Source organism: Phodopus roborovskii, unplaced genomic scaffold, assembly GCF_943737965.1.
Source record: "Phodopus roborovskii unplaced genomic scaffold, PHOROB, whole genome shotgun sequence".
Classification (NCBI taxonomy): Eukaryota; Metazoa; Chordata; class Mammalia; order Rodentia; family Cricetidae; genus Phodopus; species Phodopus roborovskii.
In genome coordinates this window covers 18472450-18495319 of record NW_026126409.1, presented here as the reverse complement: position 1 = coordinate 18495319, position 22870 = coordinate 18472450, and the positions used below count along the sequence as shown (strand labels likewise).

The window sequence follows — 22870 nt, the reverse complement described above, 5'->3', positions numbered from 1 at the left end:
AGTTTGCTGGAACTCTTGTTCTCAGCTGCAGAGAGGTTTCATCTGGGTGACGAGTGCCTCCCCCTGCCCACGTTCCATAACTTCTCCTGTCTCTAATGGTTAGTCTGATCTGATCCCCCACACATAGGGTAAGGTGTTATATGGCAGGCACCATGGAGTTAATGCCAATACAACCCCTTAGAGCCAGTTTAAAGCAACTAAGAGACATACAGGCAGAGGCACTCAGGCTAGATGTACCCAGGATCCTTTCTGAATCTTCTCTGTTCTGGGGGTTATGTCCTAGCATCTCAAAAATTTGTTCAGATTTATTGCTGTTGTTGGTTGTGGTGGTGGTAGTGTGTGTGTGTGTGTGTGTGTGTGTGTGTGTGTGTGTGTGTGTGTATGCATGTTATCTGTGTAGGGGCACATGTGTGGGATATTTGATCACACTGTGTGAAGCTGTTTCTGTTTTACCTCATCTGCCTAAGGCACCTTCTGATTGGTTTAATAAAGAGCTGAATGGCCAATAACTAGGCAGGGGAGAATTGCCAGGACTTCTTGGGGGGGAGAGGAACTCTGGGAAAGAATCTGAGGTGCAAGAGATTTCACCAGTCAAACTTGGGGGAAGTGGGATGTAGAGTGTGGAGAAGAGGTAGTAAGCTATGTGTCAGAATGTAGACCAACGTAAAATAGTTAATTTAAGCTATAAAAAGCTAGTTGGGAATAAGCCTAAGCTTAGGTCAAGCTTTCATACATAAAAAGTCTCCCTGTCATTATTTGGGAGCTGGTGGTCCCAATGAAAGCCCAGTTATAGAGAGACACACATGCTACCACATGTATGTAGAGATGAGAGGACAATTTTGTGAAGTTAACCCTCACCTTCCACCTTTATGGGCACTCTAGTTTGATTTCTGTTGATGTGATAAAACACTGACCAACTTGGGAAGGAAGACATCACAGTCCGTCACTGAAGAAAGTCCTGGAAGGAACTTAAGTGGGAACCTGGAGGCAGGAGCTGAAGCAGGGTCATGGAGGGGCACTGCTTACTGCTTACAGCTCACTCGGTTGTCTTTCTTATAATTCCCAGGATCACCTGTCCAGGAGTGGCGCCATTGCAGTGGCCTCGGACCACTTACATCAGTCAATAATCAAGAAAATAACACACAGGCAATCCCTCAGTTAGTTTCTTCCTCCCTTGTGACTCTAATTTGTGTCAAGGTGGCACAAACTAACCAGCACGTGGTGATCTAGGACAGATGGCTAAATGTGTTCAGCAAGTGTTACCCACTTTCCATCTCACCCACATTTTAAAAAAATTTAGAGCAAAATACTCAGGGAAAGAAAAAGCCCATACCCGAGAGCAGGGGTGTGGCCCCCTACAGTTGTAGCTCAGTGTCTCAACATTAGCCATGTATACCATTTTGGTGGCTCTTAAATCTAAATTACGTTCTCTTGGTAAATGAGATTATAAATTGACTCTGGAGTGGTTTGGGGTGTGATTGTAGGATTGCACAAGGGGGTTGGAACATGACATTTTACTCTAAAGGGAGTTTCTGTGAAAACTGCAAGTTTGTAGCTGGCAGGGAGAAAAACGTAAGCAGGCGCTATTATGTTCAATTCTTCATTATCTTCTGGCAGGTGTTGTAGGAATCTTTCTGGAATAAGCAGTCTTACACTGACTACAGTGGAAGAGAGCTGATGTCATTGGTAGGTCAAAGCCAGGATAGTTCCAGAAAGGCCTCAGTACCAGGTCCAGGTTCCATTTGCGTTTTATATACAAAAATCAATGTGGAATGATCTTGGAAGGCTAAGGACATATTACCTGAATTGCCAGGTATATACATACATACACAACACTGTCCTTTGAAAACGGCACATGGTACTGCTGCTGGTACACCAAGGCTCATCAGGACTTGTGAGGTCATTGTCTTCATCATCTTAGTTTAAGCATGAGAACCCACACATAAGAAATGCCTACTGATAGGAACACAGATGTATGATGGCAAAACACAACAGCTGGAATGAATTAAAAGAAAAATAGTGAGTATTATACCAAAAATGTCTGCCTGAAAGAAACAAACAAAACAAACATTTACAACTTTAAGAAGACATCATTTTTTAATCTGTTTGAGGAAGACTTTTAACTCTCTCTCTCAAGCCAGTCACAGGTTTCAACAACTTTATCTTCAAGACATTTTTTAGGATGTTGTCTTCAGGATGTTTTTCGGGATGTTAAGATTCAGAAAGGAGGGGCTTTGTTTTCATAAACAGCTTCTTGAGTTCTAGTCTGGTGGGATGGGCCTTTTTCAGGCTGGAGATGACAGTATACAGCAGAAAGTATTTCCATCTTCACCTGGGATGGAGCTGAGTAACATCTAATTACTAGTCTTTTTCTTGGAATTCGACTGCCTGTGTAGTAGGTTTGGGAAAGTCGGTGTGATGCTGATGCCTGGTCCAAGGCTTGTGCCCAGGATATGCTAGTCCAAGCCTCCCCAAGACTCAAGCCAAAGAAAGCTGTCCATGGCTGAAGTCTCTCTTGGAAGCTGGCTTATTTGAGCAGGAGTTTACTTCTGGGCATCTTCATTTCAGGGAATGAAAGCAATGAGGCAGGGGAGGTCAAGTCATTTACCCAAGATCAAAGCTTGTCAACTAAGATTTGAACATTAGTTTTCAAAGTTTATTCTTTCCTCTACACCACACTATACTGCGAACTAAGTTCATCCCTAGTCTTACTAAGTTGCTTGAAAACCACAGGGACCAGTTTCAGTTTACTCCAGCTGGAGAATATGTCACTTTGTTCCACTTAAACTGTCCTTTGTGTAAATGGAATTATAGTACCTTATTATCAAGTGGTTTAAGATGAAGCTTATATGTTGTGTCAGTCAGGTGCTACATTGAAAACTGTTTTTGCCATGAAATTACCACATAGGGCTGTGTAGATGGTTCAGCAGTTAAGAGCACCAACTGTTTTTCTAGAGGACTCAAGTTTGACTCCCAGCAGGACAGGTGGCTAACAACTGCCTGCAACTCTGGCTGCAATGGGATCCAAATCTGGCTTCCCTACACTTGCTTTTATGTGTGTGTGTGTGGGGGGGGGGCGGGAAAACCATGATCAGGATATATTGTGTAAAAAATATTTTCAATAAAAACGTTAGTGTTAGATACATGTCAACAAATATCTTCAAAAAGGTCACTTCTACATAACCGAGGCACATGACCCTGAGAAGATTTTATGTTGCTGCAGTGCTAGGTAGTCTATACTCAGTTCTCCCCAGTTGCTTTGGTAGTGTTCCTCAACAACTATTTCATTTTATTCACAGTCCAATTTAGAATCACAAAAACGTTTAGCATTAAATCTTTCTTTTTTCTTTTTTTCTTATATCTGATGACTGACTGTTCAGTGTCTTTCATGACACTGACCTTTTCGAAAAGACTGAATATTTGATTTGCAGGATGTCTGTCCTCCAATTCTGGATTTCTTCCTCTTTAATAGAGACAAATACATGCTTTGTCAAGAACACTGTCTTGTGTCCCTTTCTGTGCACCACAGGGCACAATAAGTCAATCTATCACTCAGTGATATTAGCTTTAATCACTCGGTTAAGGCGATTTTTCCAGCTGCGAAGGCCTCTTCCATTTCAGTAAGTAATCCGTGGAGTGACTCTTAGAAACCATTTCCTAAGGAATCAATTGTTATTAAGGCGGCTCCAAAGTGGTGGTTTTCTGCTTGCATAATTTCTCTTTCATTGATTTCTCGGGTTCTCTTCTGAAGATGACCTCTCTGTCCTCCACTTCCTCTCCCTCTAAATTACACTGCATGCTCTCGATTCTCCGGGTCGCTTATCCCCCGGGGCCTATGTTTTCTCACCCTGACAACTGAGAAGACAGTCGACCTGCGTCGCCGTCCCCATAAAGACCTGCAAGTCATCCTCCAGAGGACGGAGGGGCCTAGGAGTGGCTCGGTGACATCCTAGCTGGTGGCACGCGCCTGCAGGCGCCACCTCCGGTCCTCTGCTCGTGCACTGCCCGCGCCCCTTCAAGGCAACAGTAGCCATGGCTACGGCACATCTCGCGAGAGCCTCCGCCTCCGGGCGGACATAAGGCCCTCTAAGGTTTTTTGTCCCTTTCCTCAACCCCCGCGGGTCACCCGCCCGCTGGTGGGGGGGTGGGGAGGGAGAGGCACCTCCTGCGACGCGCGCGCACATGCGCACGCGCAGCCGGACAGTTGGCGGCCGCGTCCCCCGCAGTCCCTTGCGCGCCGGGCCTGAGTCGCGGCACCGCGCGCGCGCACTCGCGCTCTGGGGCCGGCGGGCGCGCAGGCGCGGCGGGCAGCGAGGTCGCGCAGGCGCGGACGGCGTTGGTGCGAGAAGACCTTCAGCGTTGCCTTGGTGGAGCGGGCCGGGCCCACCCTCGGGTTGTAGGTGAGGCGGCCGCGGCCATGGGCCGGGTGGGCGGAGGGCCGGCGGGCCTGACGAGCCGAGGCCGCCGGGGGGAAGCTGAGGGGCGCCGGCCTAGGGCGAGGCGGGGCGGGGAGACTCCGGCTGCCCGAAGCTTGCTGGCCGCCTGAGGGCGGGAGTCGCCTCCCTGGGCCGCGACCTTCCGCCGCGCCCGGCGTGCGCACTGGCGTTCTGCCCGGGGCCAGGGCTGGAAGAAGGGCGGTTTCTAGAGAGTACGAGTTCTGGAACCCCAAACCTACCTACACCCCACCTTGCCCTCACCTCCCTCTCGGACGTGTCCAGCATCTGTCAGACGTGGCTTGCACTCTTGACGAAGTGAGGATACTCTACATGCATCGTAAAAAGCAGAGACAAGGAACAAAAGAGAAGCTGTAGTATCCAGTTAGTGCCTTTTGTTTTCCTCTCCGGGTCCAATGCAGTCCTGGGGCATGGTGCAGAGCTGGTCAGTAGAGCTGATAGAAATGTGAGGTTGTATCTTTACTCTGGAGTAATATGGAGTCTCTGTGTTTTCTCCAGTTTTTGCTTGTTCATACCAGCAGTGCATTTCCCTTCAGAATCGTGGGCCTGAATAAAGGACAGTTTGGGCATAAACCAGTCTTGACTTTTGCAAAGTGATGATTTTGAGAAACAGTCAATCAAAACGCTAAAAGCTTATAATTTTGACCCACGTTGGTGTAGTTTCTCCGAGTCAGTATGAAAACCTAAAACTTTAAACATTCTGTCTGAACGTGTAGGACCTGCATTTCTGTATCTCCTTCCCAGAATTATGACAATTTACATCACTACCGGAATTGTAAAATTACCCTGTTAGTTGACTCTAAACCCTGTAGCATAGAGTACAGTTTTATTATAGATTGATGCACAACATCAACACTACTCACTTACCTTGACATTCTAACTTTTCCTTTTGGTTGGTGCCTCTGATAGAAACCCTGGCTTTATCTGTGTAAGACAAGTGTTTTAGCTATATGCCACACCCTTTTCTCCTTATAATTTTTCTTTAGGGTATGTGTAGGCTTGTTTATGTGGTGTATGTACATGTTGTGTGCACACATGTGCATGTGGAGTCCAGTGGTTAATGTTGGGTACCCTCCTTAATTGCTCTTTTATTTTTTTGAGAAAGGGTCTTTTCCCTGAATCGAGAGTTCATCTATTTTGCTAGGCTGGATAACCAGTGAGCTCCAGGGCTCCTCTTGTCTTTGCTTTGTCTCTAATCCAATGCTGTATGGGTCCTGGGGACTCATACTCAGTTCCTCATGCTTGTGTGACACACAATTTGCCAACTGAGCCATCTCGCCTGCCCTGACTTTATATATGATATTTTGGTGTGTTCTTTCCTCTTAACTTTATGTCATAGTGTGAATATTTGACAGGTACAGTTTTTAAATGAATTCCCAGTTAGGAAATGAGTCATGCTGAATATAGTGGCACACAACTTGTAATCCCAGCCCAGGCTATAAATAAACGAAGGCCCTGTTCAGTTATAATAAAAGCCTGCAGGAATTCAGATTAAGAGTTGGGCTTAGTATAAATACATAGATTATTTAGTTAAAGGATTTGTGAAGTGTTCATAGTTCAGGTGTAGTAATTGTAATTTGCAGATGGGTTCAACCTGTTGACATTGTGGCACAAAATTCATGCTCAACAACTTTGTCATCTATAAAGGTCATGCTCAAGAATCATGCAGTCAACTTACAAACAAATCAAAACCAAACAACAACAACAACAAAAAGCTTTTATGGATACAGGGTCTCACTGTGTAGCACCCCAGCCTTGCTTCAGACTTAAGAGATTGTGTTTGCCTCTGCCTTCTGAGTACTGGAGTTGAAGTTGTGTCCAGCCTATTTATTTTATCCATCTATCCATCCATCTATCCATGTATCCATCCATCCATGTATCCATCCGTGTATGTGTGTGTATGTGTGTGTGCACATGAGCACTCTTCTGTATGCTTTTGCTTCTGTCCATGTGTGACTTGGGGGTGTTGTCTCTATCTACCATGTGTGTTCTGGTATTTGAATCAGGTTGTTAGGCTTGGTGGCAAATAACTTTACTTGTTGAGCCATCTTACCAGCCCCAAGTTAGAGAACTAGTGTATTTGTATATGTGTAGATAGTGCACACCACTGCCTGATTGTGGAGGTCAGAAAACAGCTTGTGGGAGTTGGTTCTCTCTTCCCACCCTGTGGGTGTGAGGGACAGAACCCAGGTCATGAGTCTTGGCTTTTAGTGCCTTAACTCCATCTCACCAGCCCCAAATCTCATGTTTTAATGTTTACTTTATTGTAGGTAGTGGGCCACATTTCTAGCCTTGCCTGCATGTGGCCCCCAGGTAGAACATGCCTGGAAACTGACTGATATTCTGGAATTTTCTGGTATCATAAAGTCCTGCTAATAGCATTGTTTGAGGTGGTTCCATGATTGCTTAGATTTGACTTCTAATGACAAATTGCTTCAGGGATGTGCTATGCAGAGGTCTGAGGGAGGGTATGTGTACTGAGATTTCAATATGAGGGTCTTACTGGGCTTTTTACAAAAGCTGGGTGAATAATGAGTAGGCTAGATAGAAAGTCAAAGCTCTTTGGATTTTCAAAGGTTTTAATTTCAAAGTTCATACCTATTTTTGGTAAACAGGTTACCACAGATAGACTCCATTCTATTTCTAGTTAGTGGTTAAAAAGCTTTGGAAAACACTATATTCTGGAAGAGTCTATTTAATTTAGTAGGTTTAAAAATATTTTTATTTATAGTGTGTGTTTGTATGTGTATGTCAAGTGTGTGCAGATGCTTGCAAGAAGCCAGGAGAGGGTGTAGGATCCCCTAGAGCTGGAGTTGTGGGTGGTTACAGGCTGCTTGACAGGTGCTTTTTACTGCTGAACCACCACTCTGCCTTAGTAGTGTTTTTTGTTTGTTTGGTTGGTTTGTTGGTTTTGAGATAGGATCTTATAACCCAGACTGACTTTGGATTTGAAGTCCTCCTGTTCTAGTCTGTTGAGATGGTTCAGTCTCTTGAAGCCTTTTTATTTTATTTTTAAATTTTGTTCTGAGACAGTGTTTCACTATTTTGCTCTTATTGGACTGGGACCCTTTATGTAGACAAGGCTGGCCTCTAACTCACTGCTTTCCTCTACCCCCTGAGAGCTGAGATTAAAGGCATGTACCACCACACCCAGCTTCAAAGCATTTAAGAAATTACTTTTACTTTTTTAGGATTTTATGTATATGGATATTTTGCCTACACTCATGTCTGTGTACCACATGTGTGCAGTGCCTGTAGAAGCCAGAAAAGGGCACCATCTCTCCTGGAACTGAAATTAAACATGGTGTGAGATGCCATGTGAATGCTCTGAATTGAGCCTGTGGTCTTTGGAAGAGCAGCTAGTGTTAACTGTTGAGTTATCTCTCTGGTTCCAATGAAGCCTTTTTGGTGTGGCTGTAGTAACCAGGATTGAACCTGGCTGCCTCTGTGCTAGGCAAATGATCTATATTACTGATGTTTCCAGTTCTCTTTTTAATTTTATTCTTGCTTTGAGTAAGAGACTCACTAAGTTGCCCAGGCCAGCCTTGAACTCATTCTGTGGTCCCCAAAGGACCTAAACCTGTGATCTTTCTGCTTCAGCCAACTAAGCAGCTGGTTTGCAGGCTTGAGCCATCAGGTCTTTGGGAACAAAATTTTAGAGTAGCAAACTATTAAAACCTTGAAGGTTTCTAATCCCCACCCCCTTTTTTGGACACAGAGTTTCCATAAGTTTCTTAAACTGTCCTTGAGCTTGTACCATTCTGCTTCAATAGTTGGGCTGAGATTACAGGCATGTACTGGTATACTTTTTTTCTGTGGGTGTGTAATTGGGATTGAACCTAGGCCCTTACACTTCAACCCTGAGGACTCCTTAAAACTTTTCCTTTGTGGTCTGGGGACTAGCTACATAATCATGAGGATCTGAGTTTGATTTCCAAAACCCATTTGTAAAGGCCAAGCATAGTGATATGTACTTGTAATCCAGCCTTGGGGAGGTAGAGACAGGCTAGAGAGGACCTTGGGGTTTTGTCTAGCTAGCTCAGTTAAGACCAGTGATAGACCCTCCCCCCCAAAAATAGTCACAAATGGCACCTGAAGAACAGACACATGCACATAGGCCTGCACAAATGCATACCTACCACACAAATACACACACAAAAGATAAAACAGTTTAACAAAACCTGTGAGAACTTTTTCTTTGAAATACAATTACAGAGAAATTAGATCTCATGAGGAAACTCTTATTTTCTAGTTTGAGGAACAGAATATCTTCTTTGAGTTTTGGGGACATTAGAGTATAGTGTTAGTGATGCAAAGGAAGGAAAGGCTTCTCAGGATGAAGAAAGGAAGAGCTAGAAGAGAACATACTAAATGGTTTATCTTTTGTCTTTATCTTCAAGATATGTGTAACACACCAACTTATTGTGACCTAGGAAAGGCTGCCAAGGATGTCTTTAACAAAGGGTATGGTAAGTATGCAATGGTAAATTTTTATGTTGGGTCAGGGTTAGTGATGAATTCTGAGGATTTAGTAGCATTTTTTTAATTGTTATTATTTTTTCTTATTTTACATATTGATCCCAGTTCCCTAGTAGCATGTTTTTCCAGATCCTTAAAATTTTGCTTTGTAGGCTGGGGAATAGCTTAGTTGGTAAAGTATAAGATACTCTGTTAGTAAAATAAGAGTAAGTGACTATTAATCTACATCACAAATTTTAAGAGCTATTAATAGCCTGTTATTTTATTCTTTAGGTTACTTTACAAACATTAAGAATAGTTACTATACATATATAAACATATCTAATACCTACAATATGAAGTAGCATCTGCCTATAATATGTATGCCTCATTTCACTAGTTCTGTGTATGATTGAATTGCTTATTGCTTCTCTGTATAATTTTTTTTGTTGTTTTTCCTTTTCTTTTTCTTGAGACAGAGTCTCACTACATAGCCATGGCTAGCTTGGAACTTGCTGTGTAGACCAGGCTGGCCTGGAATACACAGAGATCCACATGGCTTTGCCTCCTTAATGCTGGGATTAAAGGTGACTACCATTCCTGGCCTGTTTAGTGCTTTTTCATATAGCAATTTTTTATGAAAATGCAAATGTCATGGTTTTATTACTTTGGTAACAATATATTGTCTTTTCTACAAGTAGAAAATGTTTTAGGTTTTAAAATTTTAAGTTTTTAATTTTTCTGTGCTGTATACATTGATTTTTTTTCTTACTAATGTTCATGATATTTTTACCTTGCAGACATAAACTACACAGATATAAAAATACATGTGCACATACATATACACATACAACAGCATAGATTTTTGAGTAATTTTAGTTTTTAAAATAGTGCCTTTTTAAAAAAGGTATGAGTTTATTCATTTTTATACATTTATACATATACATTTTAAAGATATGAGTTTATTCATTTTAGGGCCTTTAGAATTACACTTTCATTATCTGATGAGAATACCATGTATTTTCCATATAGGATGTATAATATATTGCCTTCATATTTTTTAAGTTGAAAAACTGGAACAAAAGTTAAATTTTGTATGTTATTTTGTTTTTTAATGTTTTCTAGGGTTTGGCATGGTCAAAATAGATCTGAGAACCAAGTCTTGTAGTGGAGTGGTGAGTACCTAATATATTTTTAATAGGTAAACAATGTTAATTTAAGGGAACTGATTTTAAAATAATCATTTACTATTGTGTAAAGGAGCATCCTCTCAACAGAGTTGTCTGCCCTACAGCTTTGCCCTTCTCTGATTTCATAGAGTCTATGAAGCCTATAGACAATTAGGTTGAATTTGGCCAGGGATTCTTTGTGTGTCTTCATAAGAGTATCAGGCATTCTTTAGATGAAACAGTGTGTATTTTTTTTTTTTTTTTTTTACTTCTGTCATATTTATACTTTCATGAATACATATGAGAACTGACACCAATGGGTCATATAAGTTTTATTGCTTTTTTTATAAAATATATTAAGTTTAAGCTGTCTTTTCATTATTGATTCATGCAAAAATATAGAATATAATTTGTTTTTATATGTGTGCATATACAAGATTATTTTATGTTTTATGTGTGTGGGCATTTTGACTGCATATATGTCTGTGCACCACACGTGTACAGTGTCTGAAGAAGCCAGAAAAGTATGTCAGAGCCTTTGGAGCTGGAGTTATAGACAGTTGTGAGTCACCTTGTGGTCGCTGGGAACCAAACTTTAGTCTGTTGAAAGAACAGCCAATGCTTTTAGCCACTGAGCCATCTCTCTAGCCCCTATTTTATGATTTTTTAACTGATTCTCTTCAAGAAAGTGCTCTACTGGTGAATTACATCCCTAGACCCTGTACCCCTATCTTTACTTTTTATTTTGAGCAGGGTCTTACTAAGTTGCTAGTGTTGGCCTTGAACTTTCAATCCTCCTTTCTCAGCCTTCTGGGTAACAGCAGATGGTAAGCCTGTGCCACTGGGCCTAGTGGGTTAACTGTTTTTTCTTCCTCCCTTTTTTTTTTTTTTTTGGTGCTGGGTACCCAGGGCCTTGTGCATGCTAGACAAGCTCTAGAACATTGACTATCACCCAGGTGAACTTTTAATTCACCTTATTCTCTGATTTATTTTTACAGGCTACATCTTTAACTGGTGCTTACTTACTCAAACCCATGCAAGTTTTATTTATGAATATAATTGTTTAATTAGAAGGATGAAAGGTGTGTGCAATTCGTATGATATTTTGCATTGTACTCTGCACAGCTGTGGTTTGTCCTGTCACTCTTTCCCTGGGTTTCTCAATCATGAATAAATATATGTATGACTTGCCTTGCTAAGGAGGCTATTGTGCATATGATTCTGTTGAAATAGAGGAACTGCACATATTTTAGAAGTTTTAGAAGTTATGTTTGTGTTGTTAAAGTCAACTGTGCCTTTCTCTTCCTTTCATGCTGCTCTGGTGGCGATATGCATCAGATGGTGAGGAGAAAACCTTGTGTGCTTGTCCTGCAGCTGCTTTTCTCTCATTTAGGGTCAGGTTCATCCTCCGTTGTGCATTCCCCAGGTCCTGTTTTACAGTGACCTTTCTCTGTGTTGCTTACTAGCATTAAATATATAGCTAAAGATGCCTTTTTCATGTTGTAAATGGGTCTTACACTCTTTTGACTGAACTGTCAAATTAGACTCAAATCTAGACTTCGGCTTAGAACAGTCATAGCCTTCCCTTTGAATTTGTGTTTCTGGTACTTTACGTTCTCAATAGAGCTTCAGACTAAGGAGTGGTTGGAAGACATGTGAGATAACACCAAAGTATTTGCATTTGCTGTATTTTGAAAAGTAAATGTAAAAATTAAAATATAAGATAGACTTAATATATTAAAAGCAATAGTTTTCACATTAAGGAATTAATCTGAGCTGACTTATGCTATATTGTTTTTAAGGTCTTGCCCTAAGTGGACAGCATAGTTTTCATTTTGGAAACTTTCTATGTAGTGTTAATAAACATAGCTTCCCAGTGTCTAGGTCTCAGGTTAGGGCTAAAGGAAGGATTCATGTTGCAGATGGTGAAATAGAAGGAAGGGTAGCCTTTTTTGTTGCTACTGGCTAGATTTCAGAAATGCACCATGAAAACAGGGTCAGGCAGAAAGTTTCTTACTTGAAAGTCATAGAGCTATTGACCATTTTCCTAATTGCTTACTAACATGATAGAAAAGACACAGGTTGGGTGGAGGATGTACGTATAGCGTTCATAGAGATTATTTTGTACTTTAGAGGGTAGGCCAGGTGGAGGAGGAAAGAGGGGCATTTTAAATTCTGTTTTACTGTGAAAATGGGTAGATAATATTGATATTTGAATGAGTTTATGATGAAAGTTTTACAGACATAGTTTTGTGGCTGAAGCATTCATGTTTCACAACATTGTAAACATTCTTTAATGCTATGTCAGTATATAGTTGAAAATGATCAACTTATTGAACTTATTGAAAATGATCAAGTTTATTTTAAATGTATTTTTTCTTTTGCAGTGCTGGAATGGAACCCAGGGCCTTGAGCACACTAGGCAAGCACTTTACCATTAAGCTACTTCACAAGACCATAAAAATACATTTTTAATAAACACTAATTGGGGCTGGAGAGATGGCTCAGCAGTTAAAAGTAGTTGCTTTCCTTTCAGGGGACCCAGGTTTGGTTCCTAGTACCCACATGTAGCTCATAGCTGCCTGTAACTCCAGTTACAGTGAATTCAATTCCCTTTCTGGTCTTGATGAGCATCAGGCATACACATAGTTCACATACATATATGTAGGCACTCACGTGTACACATAAAATAAAAATAAATCATAAATAAAGCAATAGGTTGAGGGTATAGTTCAGTGATAGAGATGTGGGTAGAGCCTTGGGTTCCATTCCCAGCACCCCTTCCCACCCCCACCTCTACACTCCCACACTCCCACCCTCACCCCCTACCTCCACACCCGCTCCGTACCTCCATCTCCCAGTCACAGTGTACTAAACGTTGACTATAAAAAGAGAGTGTGGGAGGTAGTGTTTACAGATTTTTAAGCACCCTAAATTTACTGTTTGACAAGTATCACGGAGAATCTTTGGCCATGAAAGTGAAATTCTTCAAAATTCAGTGTTTTTGCCTTTTTAATAAAGGCATTTACTTCCAGCAGAGATTTTTTTCTTTTAAAGTTAAGAATTTAATATAGCCATTAAAAAAGGACGTATGGACTAATGAATATCAGTAAGAAGGAAGGAATAATAGAAAGTTCTAAACCTGGTTAGAAACAAAGGAGAGGAGGAGGTACATTGTTGAAGGGTAGGGTTGTGGTAAAAAGTAAATTGTATTGGTTTCTGGTGCATTGAACACTGTTTTATGAAATGAATGGTTTCTATTTGATGAGGTCATCTTAAAATAATTACGTTCTCTTCTTTACCAGGAATTTTCTACTTCAGGTCATGCTTATACTGATACAGGGAAAGCATCAGGCAACCTAGAGACCAAGTATAAGGTCTGTGACTATGGACTCACCTTTACCCAAAAGTGGAACACAGACAATACTCTTGGGACAGAAATCTCTTGGGAGAATAAGGTAAGAAAAAGCAGTTGACAATATTTGTAGGTTTAATATCTCTTTCACATCAAATAAGGAGCTTAACTGGGGCTAGAGAGATGGCTTAGCTGTTAAGAGCACCTACTGCTCTTACAGAGGACGTGAGTTCAGTTCCCAGAGCCTTGTCAGGTGGCTCACAACTTACCTATAACTCCAGCTCCAGGGGATCTAATACCTCTGGCCCCACAAGCACCTGTGCCTGTGTGTATGTACTCCTACACAAGCACACATTAATATACATGGTTAAAAATAAATAAATCTTTAAAAAGTTGGACAAACTCCAAATACAATCTGAGTGGAATTTTTACAATGTCATCTACCATATTTTCTCTTTATTTTCTTGGCTTGTCTTAACATTTCTGGAAATCTGCACTGTGTCTGTGTTCTGATTAGTTAATTGTGTCACACAGTCAATCCTCTCCTGAGTAGTACAGATCCTCTTTGTAGTCTTTGCAAAATTAGCTGCACAGAAATGTTTCTAGTTTTTAAATGTTTTTAAGGAGAAAACAAGTAGTTGATTTTTGTTAGATACCCATTTGTACAGGGCACTACATTTTCTTTTGGAGAATGAATATTATGTAGTCTAGGCCACCTCAGACTTTCTTTGTAGCTGAAGTTGACCTTGAACTCCTGATTTTCCTACCTGTGCAGGAATTATATTAGTGTGCTACCACGCCCACCTGAGCTTTCAAGGTACACCTATGTATATTGGCACATATGGTTCAGCTGATAAAGTTGGTGTTTTTTGTTTGTTTGTTTGTTTGTTTGTTAATGTCAGGTTATCTTACAATTATTTCAAGAGAATTAGCAAGATTAATTTGTTACATTGGAGTAAATACTTTTTGACAATTTTTTAATGTATTAGGATTTGTCCTATACTTTTAACCTTTTAAAATTTTTGTTTTTGTTTGTTGTTGTTTTGAGACAGAGTTTCTCTGTGTAGTCCTGGCAGTCCTGGAACTCACTCTATAGACCAGGGGGCCTCAAACTCACAGAGATCCACCTGCCTCTGCCTCCCAAGTGCTGGGATTAAAGGTGTTTGCCACCACATCTGGCACCTTTTTAAAGTTTTTGAGATGGGGTCCTTATTATGTCACTCAGGCTGATTGTAAATTTTTGTGCTTAAGGTTTTCTACCTTGGCCTCCTGAGTAGCTTGGATTACAGGGACATAGCCAGCTTAATTTATGTTTTGATAAGAGAGCCAAGAGGAAGGGAGTGTTTGAGGAGGGTGTTAGGGGGATGAAGAAAGATGGGAGAGTTGGTAACGCATGCCTTTAATCCCAGCACTGAGTGGTGAGAAGCAAGTGGATCTCTTGAGTTCAAGGCTAACCTGGTCTCTATAGAAGGAGTTCCAGGACAGCCAGGGCTACACAGAGAAAGTCTGTCTTGGAAAAAAAAAAGAAAAGATGGAGGAAGTTATTTATTATATAATTTACTCTCTGGCTTTCTTTAATGACTTCATTATTAAAGAGAAAGTGGGAAGACACTTTAGAATTGGCTTTTTTGACTTAAAGAATAGAAAATTAATTATTAATTGACAACTTTTTGTTTTACAGTTGGCGGAAGGGTTGAAACTGACTCTTGATACCATATTTGTACCAAACACAGGGTAATTATCCAAACCCATTTTTATTTGATTTCTTTTTGGAGGCCTAGAGCTTTAACTTGGAAATGTAAAATGGAAACTGTAGGGGCAGGAAGAACCTGGGAACTTGTTTTAGCAATGCTAAAATACTTGTATATCTTTAAAGACAGAGCTCCTCAGGCAGCATCACATTGCCAGTATAAAAATGTGAACAGGCACATCTAGCTTAGGAGTTAGAAGGGCTCAGACCATAGTTTATTTATTCTGAAGACTAATGGGCATTGCAAGAGTATAATCTACTGATTGTAAGGGACCAGGGTGAGTGGTTGTGCTTCTATTTTCTAATTTCTAATTTCTAAGCCCTGAAAGTCCTCTAGGCTTAGTCTGTTTTCCCATTGTGTCATTTATCTGCCCAACCTAGTTTCTGCTATCTGAAGGCAGAGATGCTAGATAAATGCAAAGAGGAATTTGTTCTTAGACACAACAATGGGACTGTCTTTCTTGTCTCATGCTTTAATTATTTTAGAACACATATTCTCTTAAAAGCCATGTGAGGATTATTTGGAACTAATAAACAAAGGTTATTCAGAACTAATTCTGAATAGTCAGCATTGCTATTCAAAGTATATTTCTGCTGGATGTGTTGGTACACACTTTTAATCCCAGCATTCTGGAGACAGGCAGGTGGCTCTCCACAAGTTCCAGGCTAACAAAAGCTACTTATTGAGACCTTGTCTAAAACAAACAACAAAAAGTGTATTCTCCTAATAGTTTAGTAATGTGTTTTGATGTTACTTTTGTAGCACTTGAAAATATTTAAAGATATTTCTGTGTATATTTATATATCTTAAGGTTCTTAGTTTGGCAGTGCAATATCTTACTAATGAACGTTACATGACAAAATGTATATATCTGTGGAGTAATATGTAGTGTTTGAATATGTATACACATTATATAATCATATAGGGTAAGTGTATCTATCTAATCAAACATTTATCATTTTTCAAAACAATTTCTGTTAACAGGTGATTTATTCATGCCTTTATGAGATTAATCATAAAATACTTAGTTCAACTAATGGTGAAGAATATAATGACATATACTTTTTTTATACATATATGTATACATATACATACATACACACATATATACATTCATACATACATTCTTTGTGTAGCCTTGGCTGTCATGGAACTCAGAGAGGTCCACCTGCCTCTATCTCCCAGGCGCCAGTATTAAAGGTGTGTACGACCATAACTGTTGACATATAGTTTAATCTTAACAGAGTCATATTTGTAGAGCTAAGTCATTGGAATACTTTTGGAGGGGGTCTTAACTTTACAGATCACTGGAAATAGCAGACTCACATTGTTTTCATTGTATTGTTTTTTACAGAAAGAAGAGCGGGAAATTAAAGGCCTCATTTAGACGGGATTGCTTTAGTCTCGGCAGTAACGTTGATATAGATTTTTCTGGACCGACCATCTATGGCTGGGCTGTGTTGGCCTTTGAAGGTTGGCTTGCTGGCTATCAGATGAGTTTTGACACAGCCAAATCCAAACTGTCTCAGAATAATTTTGCTCTTGGTTACAAGGCTGCAGACTTCCAACTACATACTCATGTGTGAGTGTTTATAACTGACTTTTGTGTTAGTGCTGTTCCTCTGAGAGGTGGTAGTTGTTACATGGTAAGACGGTGAAAAGTGACTGGATGTTACTATTGCTTGGTGGATACCAGTCCTGCCATACATTTTCATAGTTAGCGGTGCAGTCACTGTGAGGAAGTTCACAGCTGAGTCTATCGTGCTGTGCTGCTCTTAGTTGCTGCTGTCAGCTCTTACCCCAAACTTCAGGATGTTTTAGAATCTGTAAAAGAACCACTGAATGGAGGCAGCTCAGAGCATGTGTACACTGTTACTTTTGACTTATTTTGACTGCGTCTGGAAGCAGATATTTGGAACACTTAAGAATAACCACCAAATAATTTGAGTGTCCTTGAATTTCTTTGGTAATTCTGTATGGAGATTTTCATGTGTCTTTGGTCAGAACCTGTTATTCTCTCTATTACATTCAGAAATAATAGGGATATCAAAGTAATCCTGGATTTAGATTTTTGGTGTTGTAAGACAGATCTCATGTAAATCAGCCTAGCCTTGAACTCACTGTGTAGCCTTGGCTGATCTTCAACTCCTTATCTCCTACTGTGTTTACCTTCCAGTGCTGGGATTATAGGCATGACTGAGCTGTGTGTTTCTGAGGTATTGATCTTCTTGGGATACTCTTATATAGACAATGGTGTTGAAACACTGTTGTTAGGAAGCCATGGTATGCTTCAAAGAGCCATGGGTTTATATCTGAAAGAGTGCTCCTAGTATTGTGTGGAATGTGTTTTCTCACTCTGGGTGTATAGTAAGTAAAAGCTAGTATTGTATTTGTTCCAAAGTCTTTGTGGACCTAAAGTCTATAAAAGAGAGACTATAGGTTATAGCTCCTAAACTCTATGAAAGATAACTATAGATTATGTACTTACCTAAGGTGTCTGCTTTTGAACATAGGTGAATTGTGTCTTAGGAAATTTATATTATGTAGAAGAGTCAAGTAGATGAATGAGGTGCTACTGGGCTTTAATTAGGTTCATGGCCATTTTGTAGGTTGTATTTGTTTCTTGTTTAATAGTCATTTGTATTAGAATTTTGCTAGACTCCAAAGTTGCATAGTTGAATCTCTGTTTAGATAGTTGTAAATTTGTTTCCATGTCTTAACAGTAAATGTTTTAAACTTTATGACATTTTACTTTTCTTTTTCTTTTTTTTTTTTTTTTTTTTTTTTTGTATTTACAATGTGAAACAGGAATGACGGTACTGAATTTGGAGGCTCAATCTATCAGAAAGTTAATGAGAAGATTGAAACATCAATAAACCTGGCGTGGACAGCTGGCAGCAACAACACTCGTTTTGGCATCGCTGCTAAATATAAGCTGGATTGTAGAACTTCTCTATCTGTAAGGATTGTGGTGGGACTGGCTCCCAGCTGTAAACAAGTGCTGTAGTGTCGTTACAGTTTGCATGTTCTTTATTTACTTCATGGCCTCACTCATGTACTGAAAAGATCATTACATCTAAAGCAAGAGATGTGGATTCTGGTTTAATTTCTCCCCTATTTGCTGTTGTTGGACCTGTGGCCTTGGTATTCTTTCTTGAGTGCTGCTCCTAAGACTCTTGTAGTATCCCATGTAATTCTTCTAACTCTTCTGTGTGTGAAGAGAGATAGCCTCATCCCTGTTTTACAGATGACCTAGAAACTAGATCAGTAAACAGCAGTGTCAAAATATGAATTTAGATCTGGTTTTATGACAGCTGAGTTCATGTTGTAATCACTGGCATAGGTTGGAAATTGGCATCTTGAAGAGTTCAGTACAGGCTAGTCATGATGCTGCACGCCTTTAATCCCAGCACTTGGGAGGCAGAGGCTGGCAGATATCTGTGATTTCAAAGACAGCCTGGTCTTTGTACTGAGTTCCAAGATAGTCAGGGCTATGTAGTATGTAGTGAGACTATCAAAACAAGAGATGATTGGTACCAACATATAGTGTGCTTGAAAATCTGTTTAAGAATTTTAAAGCATACATTTTCATATCGCCCAATTTCTGTTTTTTTTTTTTTTTCAGTTTTAATAATTCTAGAATAAGCTGCAGTGTGCATTTGCCTTTAGAAACCTTGTGCATGAAGCAGTTTTTGCATTGGAAAGATGTGAAGTTGTTTTCTAATGGCTTCTGTTTTCCTCTCTTAATTGTAGGCCAAAGTAAACAATGCCAGTTTAATTGGACTGGGTTATACGCAGTCCCTGCGACCAGGTATGTAAAAAGAATGAAATCAATGGAGGGTCAGAGTAGAAAGTTACAAGAAGAAAATGAATACAAAAAGAGAAAAGATGAGTCTCTGGGAGGGTTGACTCAGGCCTTCTGTGACAGCTAGTCAGTCATGCAGACCCAGGACAGTGGAGCAAGTGCTTCTGTTTTACATTTCTTATTACGCTTTAGTCATTGGCCTTTACATGTGGCTTATCCCTTACTAGTCTCTTATTTATTTATTTGTTTGTTTGTTTGTTTATATTGGTGCTTTGTCTGTATGTATGTCTTTGTGAGACTGTTGAATCCTGTAGTTAGACAATTAGGAGCTGCCATGTGGGTGCTGGGAATCAAACCTGGGTCCTCTGTAAGAGCAGTCAGTGTTTTAAACCACTGAGCTATCTCTCTAGTCCCCGTCACATACCTACATTATTCTTACTCTTGAATTCCTAATAGTTTTTCTTCCTTATGCTCTGTTCAGCACAGGTCAACAGAGTAGACAACCCGTGCAAGTGTAACATAGCTTGGGCCTACCTACACTCCATGCCATTGACTCAGATCCATTATTTCTAGAAAATTTAGGTCTAAGTACCATAGTGACTGCAAGTAATGTGGTGTTTTCTTCTTTCTAGGAGTCAAATTGACCCTGTCAGCTTTAATAGATGGAAAGAACTTCAGTGCAGGAGGTCACAAGGTTGGATTGGGATTTGAACTGGAAGCTTAGTGTGGTTTTAAGTAGAACATCATTTGTCCCTGGAAGTGAAGAGAAATGAACCCACTATGTTTTGGCCTTAAAATTCTGTGAAATTTCAAAAGTGTGAACTTTTTATTCTTCCAAAGAATTGTAATCCTTCCCACACTGAAATCTAGAGATTACAAATCCATCCTAGGAGAGGTCCTTGAAGGCATGCCTGGAGATTGTCATGTTTGTGCCACATTTCAGTTGAGTTCTGCAGTGTTAATTTAAATATGTTCCTCAGCAACAACGTAGTGTCCTGTTAAAATGATCTGACACCCCAGTTTGTACATCACGTCCTGCATGTCCCACTCCACTTTTCCATGACTTTTGTTGTATCAGCCTCTGCTGTAGTGAAGTCTTTGGTTTTGCATCAGAGTGAAATAAACCCATCACATTTGGAACATAATTGCTCATCTGATTTATTAGTAGTGGTTGGTTTGTTTTTGAAAATGGAGTTAAGTATAAAGTGCTGTGTCTAAAACATACGTGTTTTCACCTCTTCCTTTGACTTCCAGTTCCCTCCACCCACAAAAGAGCAAGCAGTGTGTTTTTTTCTGCTGTGGAGAAGCACAGCTGTCAAGGAGCTAGCTTCCTGTCCTACCATGTCCTGAAGCTGCGAGGACATAGTGGGGGAAGAGAATGAATAGGGGCGACTGCAGTGGGACAGGGCTACCTGACTCCCCCAGGACTTAAGAAAAAAGAAAAAAATTATAATAATGGGTTTTTGAGTACTAGGTCTGATAACACAGCTGCAGAAGGAGCAGTTTTGGAAGGGTACAGGTAGACTTAATACTCAAGGGCTTACAGACATCTGTGAGCAGAACCCCTTTCTTCTAATACAAAAGTAATATATGCTAACTACTTGCAACAACTGCAGATTGCCTAGAGTTCTATTGAAAGTAGAAGTTCCCATTCCTCACAACCCTGCCTTTCAGGGCTGCTAGCAGTTTCATACACATTCCTGCAGATGTTAGCATTTTAAGAGATCTCGTAGGTGTCCATTTATAAGTTAATAAATTACCTCCTTTTAGAGTATACTAGTTTTTTTTCTTTTTAAAAATTAAAATGTATTTACTGTCCTAGTCTGTTGCTGTGACAAAACACCTTGACCGAGGCGACTTCTAAAAGAAAGCTTATATCTCAGAGGGTCAGAGTCCATAATGGTGGAGCAAAGCATGGTGGCGGGAACAGCCTTGAGCACATCTTGCAAGTGGGAAGCAGAGAGAGACATAGTGGGGATTTGAAATCTCAAAGCCCACTCCCAGTGATAGCCAATCCTTCCCAAACACTTCCACAAGCTGGAGATCAAGCATTCAAACACAAGCCCACGGAGGCCATTCTCATTCTAACCACCACACCCACTTTGTGTGTGAATGCATGTGTTTATAAGTGTGCCACAGTGTATGGTGAAGGACAACTTGTGAGAGTTGGTTTTCTTTCTACCAAGTGGGTCTTGGAGCTTAAACTCTGGTCATCAGGCTTGGTGTCAGGCACCTTTACTCCCTGAACCTTCTCACTGGCCTTGGAGTATACATCTAGACTTAACATGTGATTCCTCTTTCTGTTTATTTATATTTCTGCTGATGTTTGAATGTCCATTTCCCAACATGCTCAGTAACACTGCATATTGCAGTATTCATCTAATTTTTTTTATGTTCATGAATTACTATGAATATGACATACTTAAACTCTGTTTTGAGTTGTATTAGTTTTTGCATTATGACCAGTGAAACACTGAATGCCATTCATTTTTTTCTGGATATTTCCAAAGTAGTATTGCCACGCAGAACCTTCCATAATGATAAATATGGTTTATTTGTATATTACATATGGCTATTAAGTACTTTTCATACAAGGACAACTAAATAGCTGAATTTGAAATTTAACTTTAATTTGTTTAAATGGTTACATGTAGTGTTTCTTGAGTTGAACAGCATAGTTCTATTAGATTTCTAGAAGTGACATTATGAGTTATAGGGCCTAGGCATTTAATAAGTAGCACAGCCAGGCAGTGGTGGTGCATATCCTTAATCCCAGCACTCAGGAAGCAGAGGCAGGTGGTTCTCTGAGTTTGAGGCCAGGCTGGTCTACAGAGTGAGTTACAGGACAAGCAGGAATATCTGTCTCAAAAAAAAAAAACCCAAAAAATAGATAAATATGTGTTAGAATATTATTTTAAGGTGTGTGACTTTTGTTATACTGTATTTGCTTAACTCTGTGAAGCTGTGATTCCTTGCCTGATGGGCTAATAAGGAGCTGAACAGCCAGCCAATAGTGAGGCGGGAGCAAGGATAGGTGGAGCTGGCAGGCAGGCAGAGAATATAAAGAGAAACAAGAAAGGGCGGAGCATGAAAAGAACAAGAAGAGGCCATCAGGTCAGCCTCCTGGTCAGACATGGAGTGAGAAGGAAAGAGATACAGAAGAAAAGGAAAAAGCCCAGAAGCAAAAGCAAAAGGTAGACCAGTTAATTTAAGAAAAGCTAGGAAGAAACATGCCAAGGTAAGGTTGTTGCCTCCAGGTGTGATTGGTTTGAGAGCTGGGTGGTGGGCCCACCAAAAAGCCAAAAGAGTAAAACCTTGCACATCATGAATAAAAATGGTAGCACAAATTTACCCTTCAAATATTTGGTATCAATTTATATTTGTATCACTGGTGCTTGCATAAATACTAACACTGTTAAGTTTGTATCTTTTTTTTTTTTAACCTCAGCAGTGACCAATGAGAAGGGCTGTTTACTAGTCATTTCTATTCAAATGTATGTTAAGATTCCTTGCTGTTTCTTACTGAGTTGTCTTAAAATAACTAGACATTTATTTGTTTCTTGAAAAAGTCCACTGAAGCTGCTATACTTCACCCAAGTTATGTATGGGTAATGAGTTCCACAGAAAATACCAACAGTAGCAATCACATGATAAAATATTATTTTCTTGAAAATTATCTTTGTGGATTGAATCATTACAGGAGATAAAACAGTGAAGGAGGCAAACCATAGACAGTAGATGCCGGTGTATCTAATCCTGTATTGGAAAGTCCATATGCAGCATATGTGGTAAGAATGGTCAGGGTGCTTGGGCCCGCTGTGTCATGATGTGGGCAGAGTAAGAAGTGGTCCACATCAGAAGTTATCACTGTGTGTCTC

At 40.1% G+C, this 22870-nt stretch overlaps 1 protein-coding gene across 2 annotated transcripts; it reads left to right on the top strand.

Annotated features, from left to right (window-relative positions):
- The first annotated feature begins 4234 nt into the window (after positions 1-4234).
- Vdac3 (voltage dependent anion channel 3) lies at positions 4235-20137 on the top strand. Of its 2 annotated transcripts, XM_051182104.1 has the most exons (9): positions 4235-4400; positions 8855-8923; positions 10038-10087; positions 13387-13539; positions 15118-15170; positions 16542-16769; positions 17996-18146; positions 18941-18998; positions 19625-20137. In XM_051182104.1, the coding sequence occupies exons 2-9, from the start codon at positions 8857-8859 to the stop codon at positions 19714-19716; spliced, it is 852 nt and encodes a 283-aa protein (XP_051038061.1). In that variant the 5' UTR covers positions 4235-4400; positions 8855-8856; the 3' UTR covers positions 19717-20137. The 2 variants fall into 2 exon arrangements, with proteins under 2 accessions (XP_051038061.1, XP_051038062.1); XM_051182105.1 differs by lacking the exons at positions 4235-4400; positions 8855-8923; positions 10038-10087 and adding an exon at positions 11396-11422.
- Positions 20138-22870: the final 2733 nt, after the last annotated feature.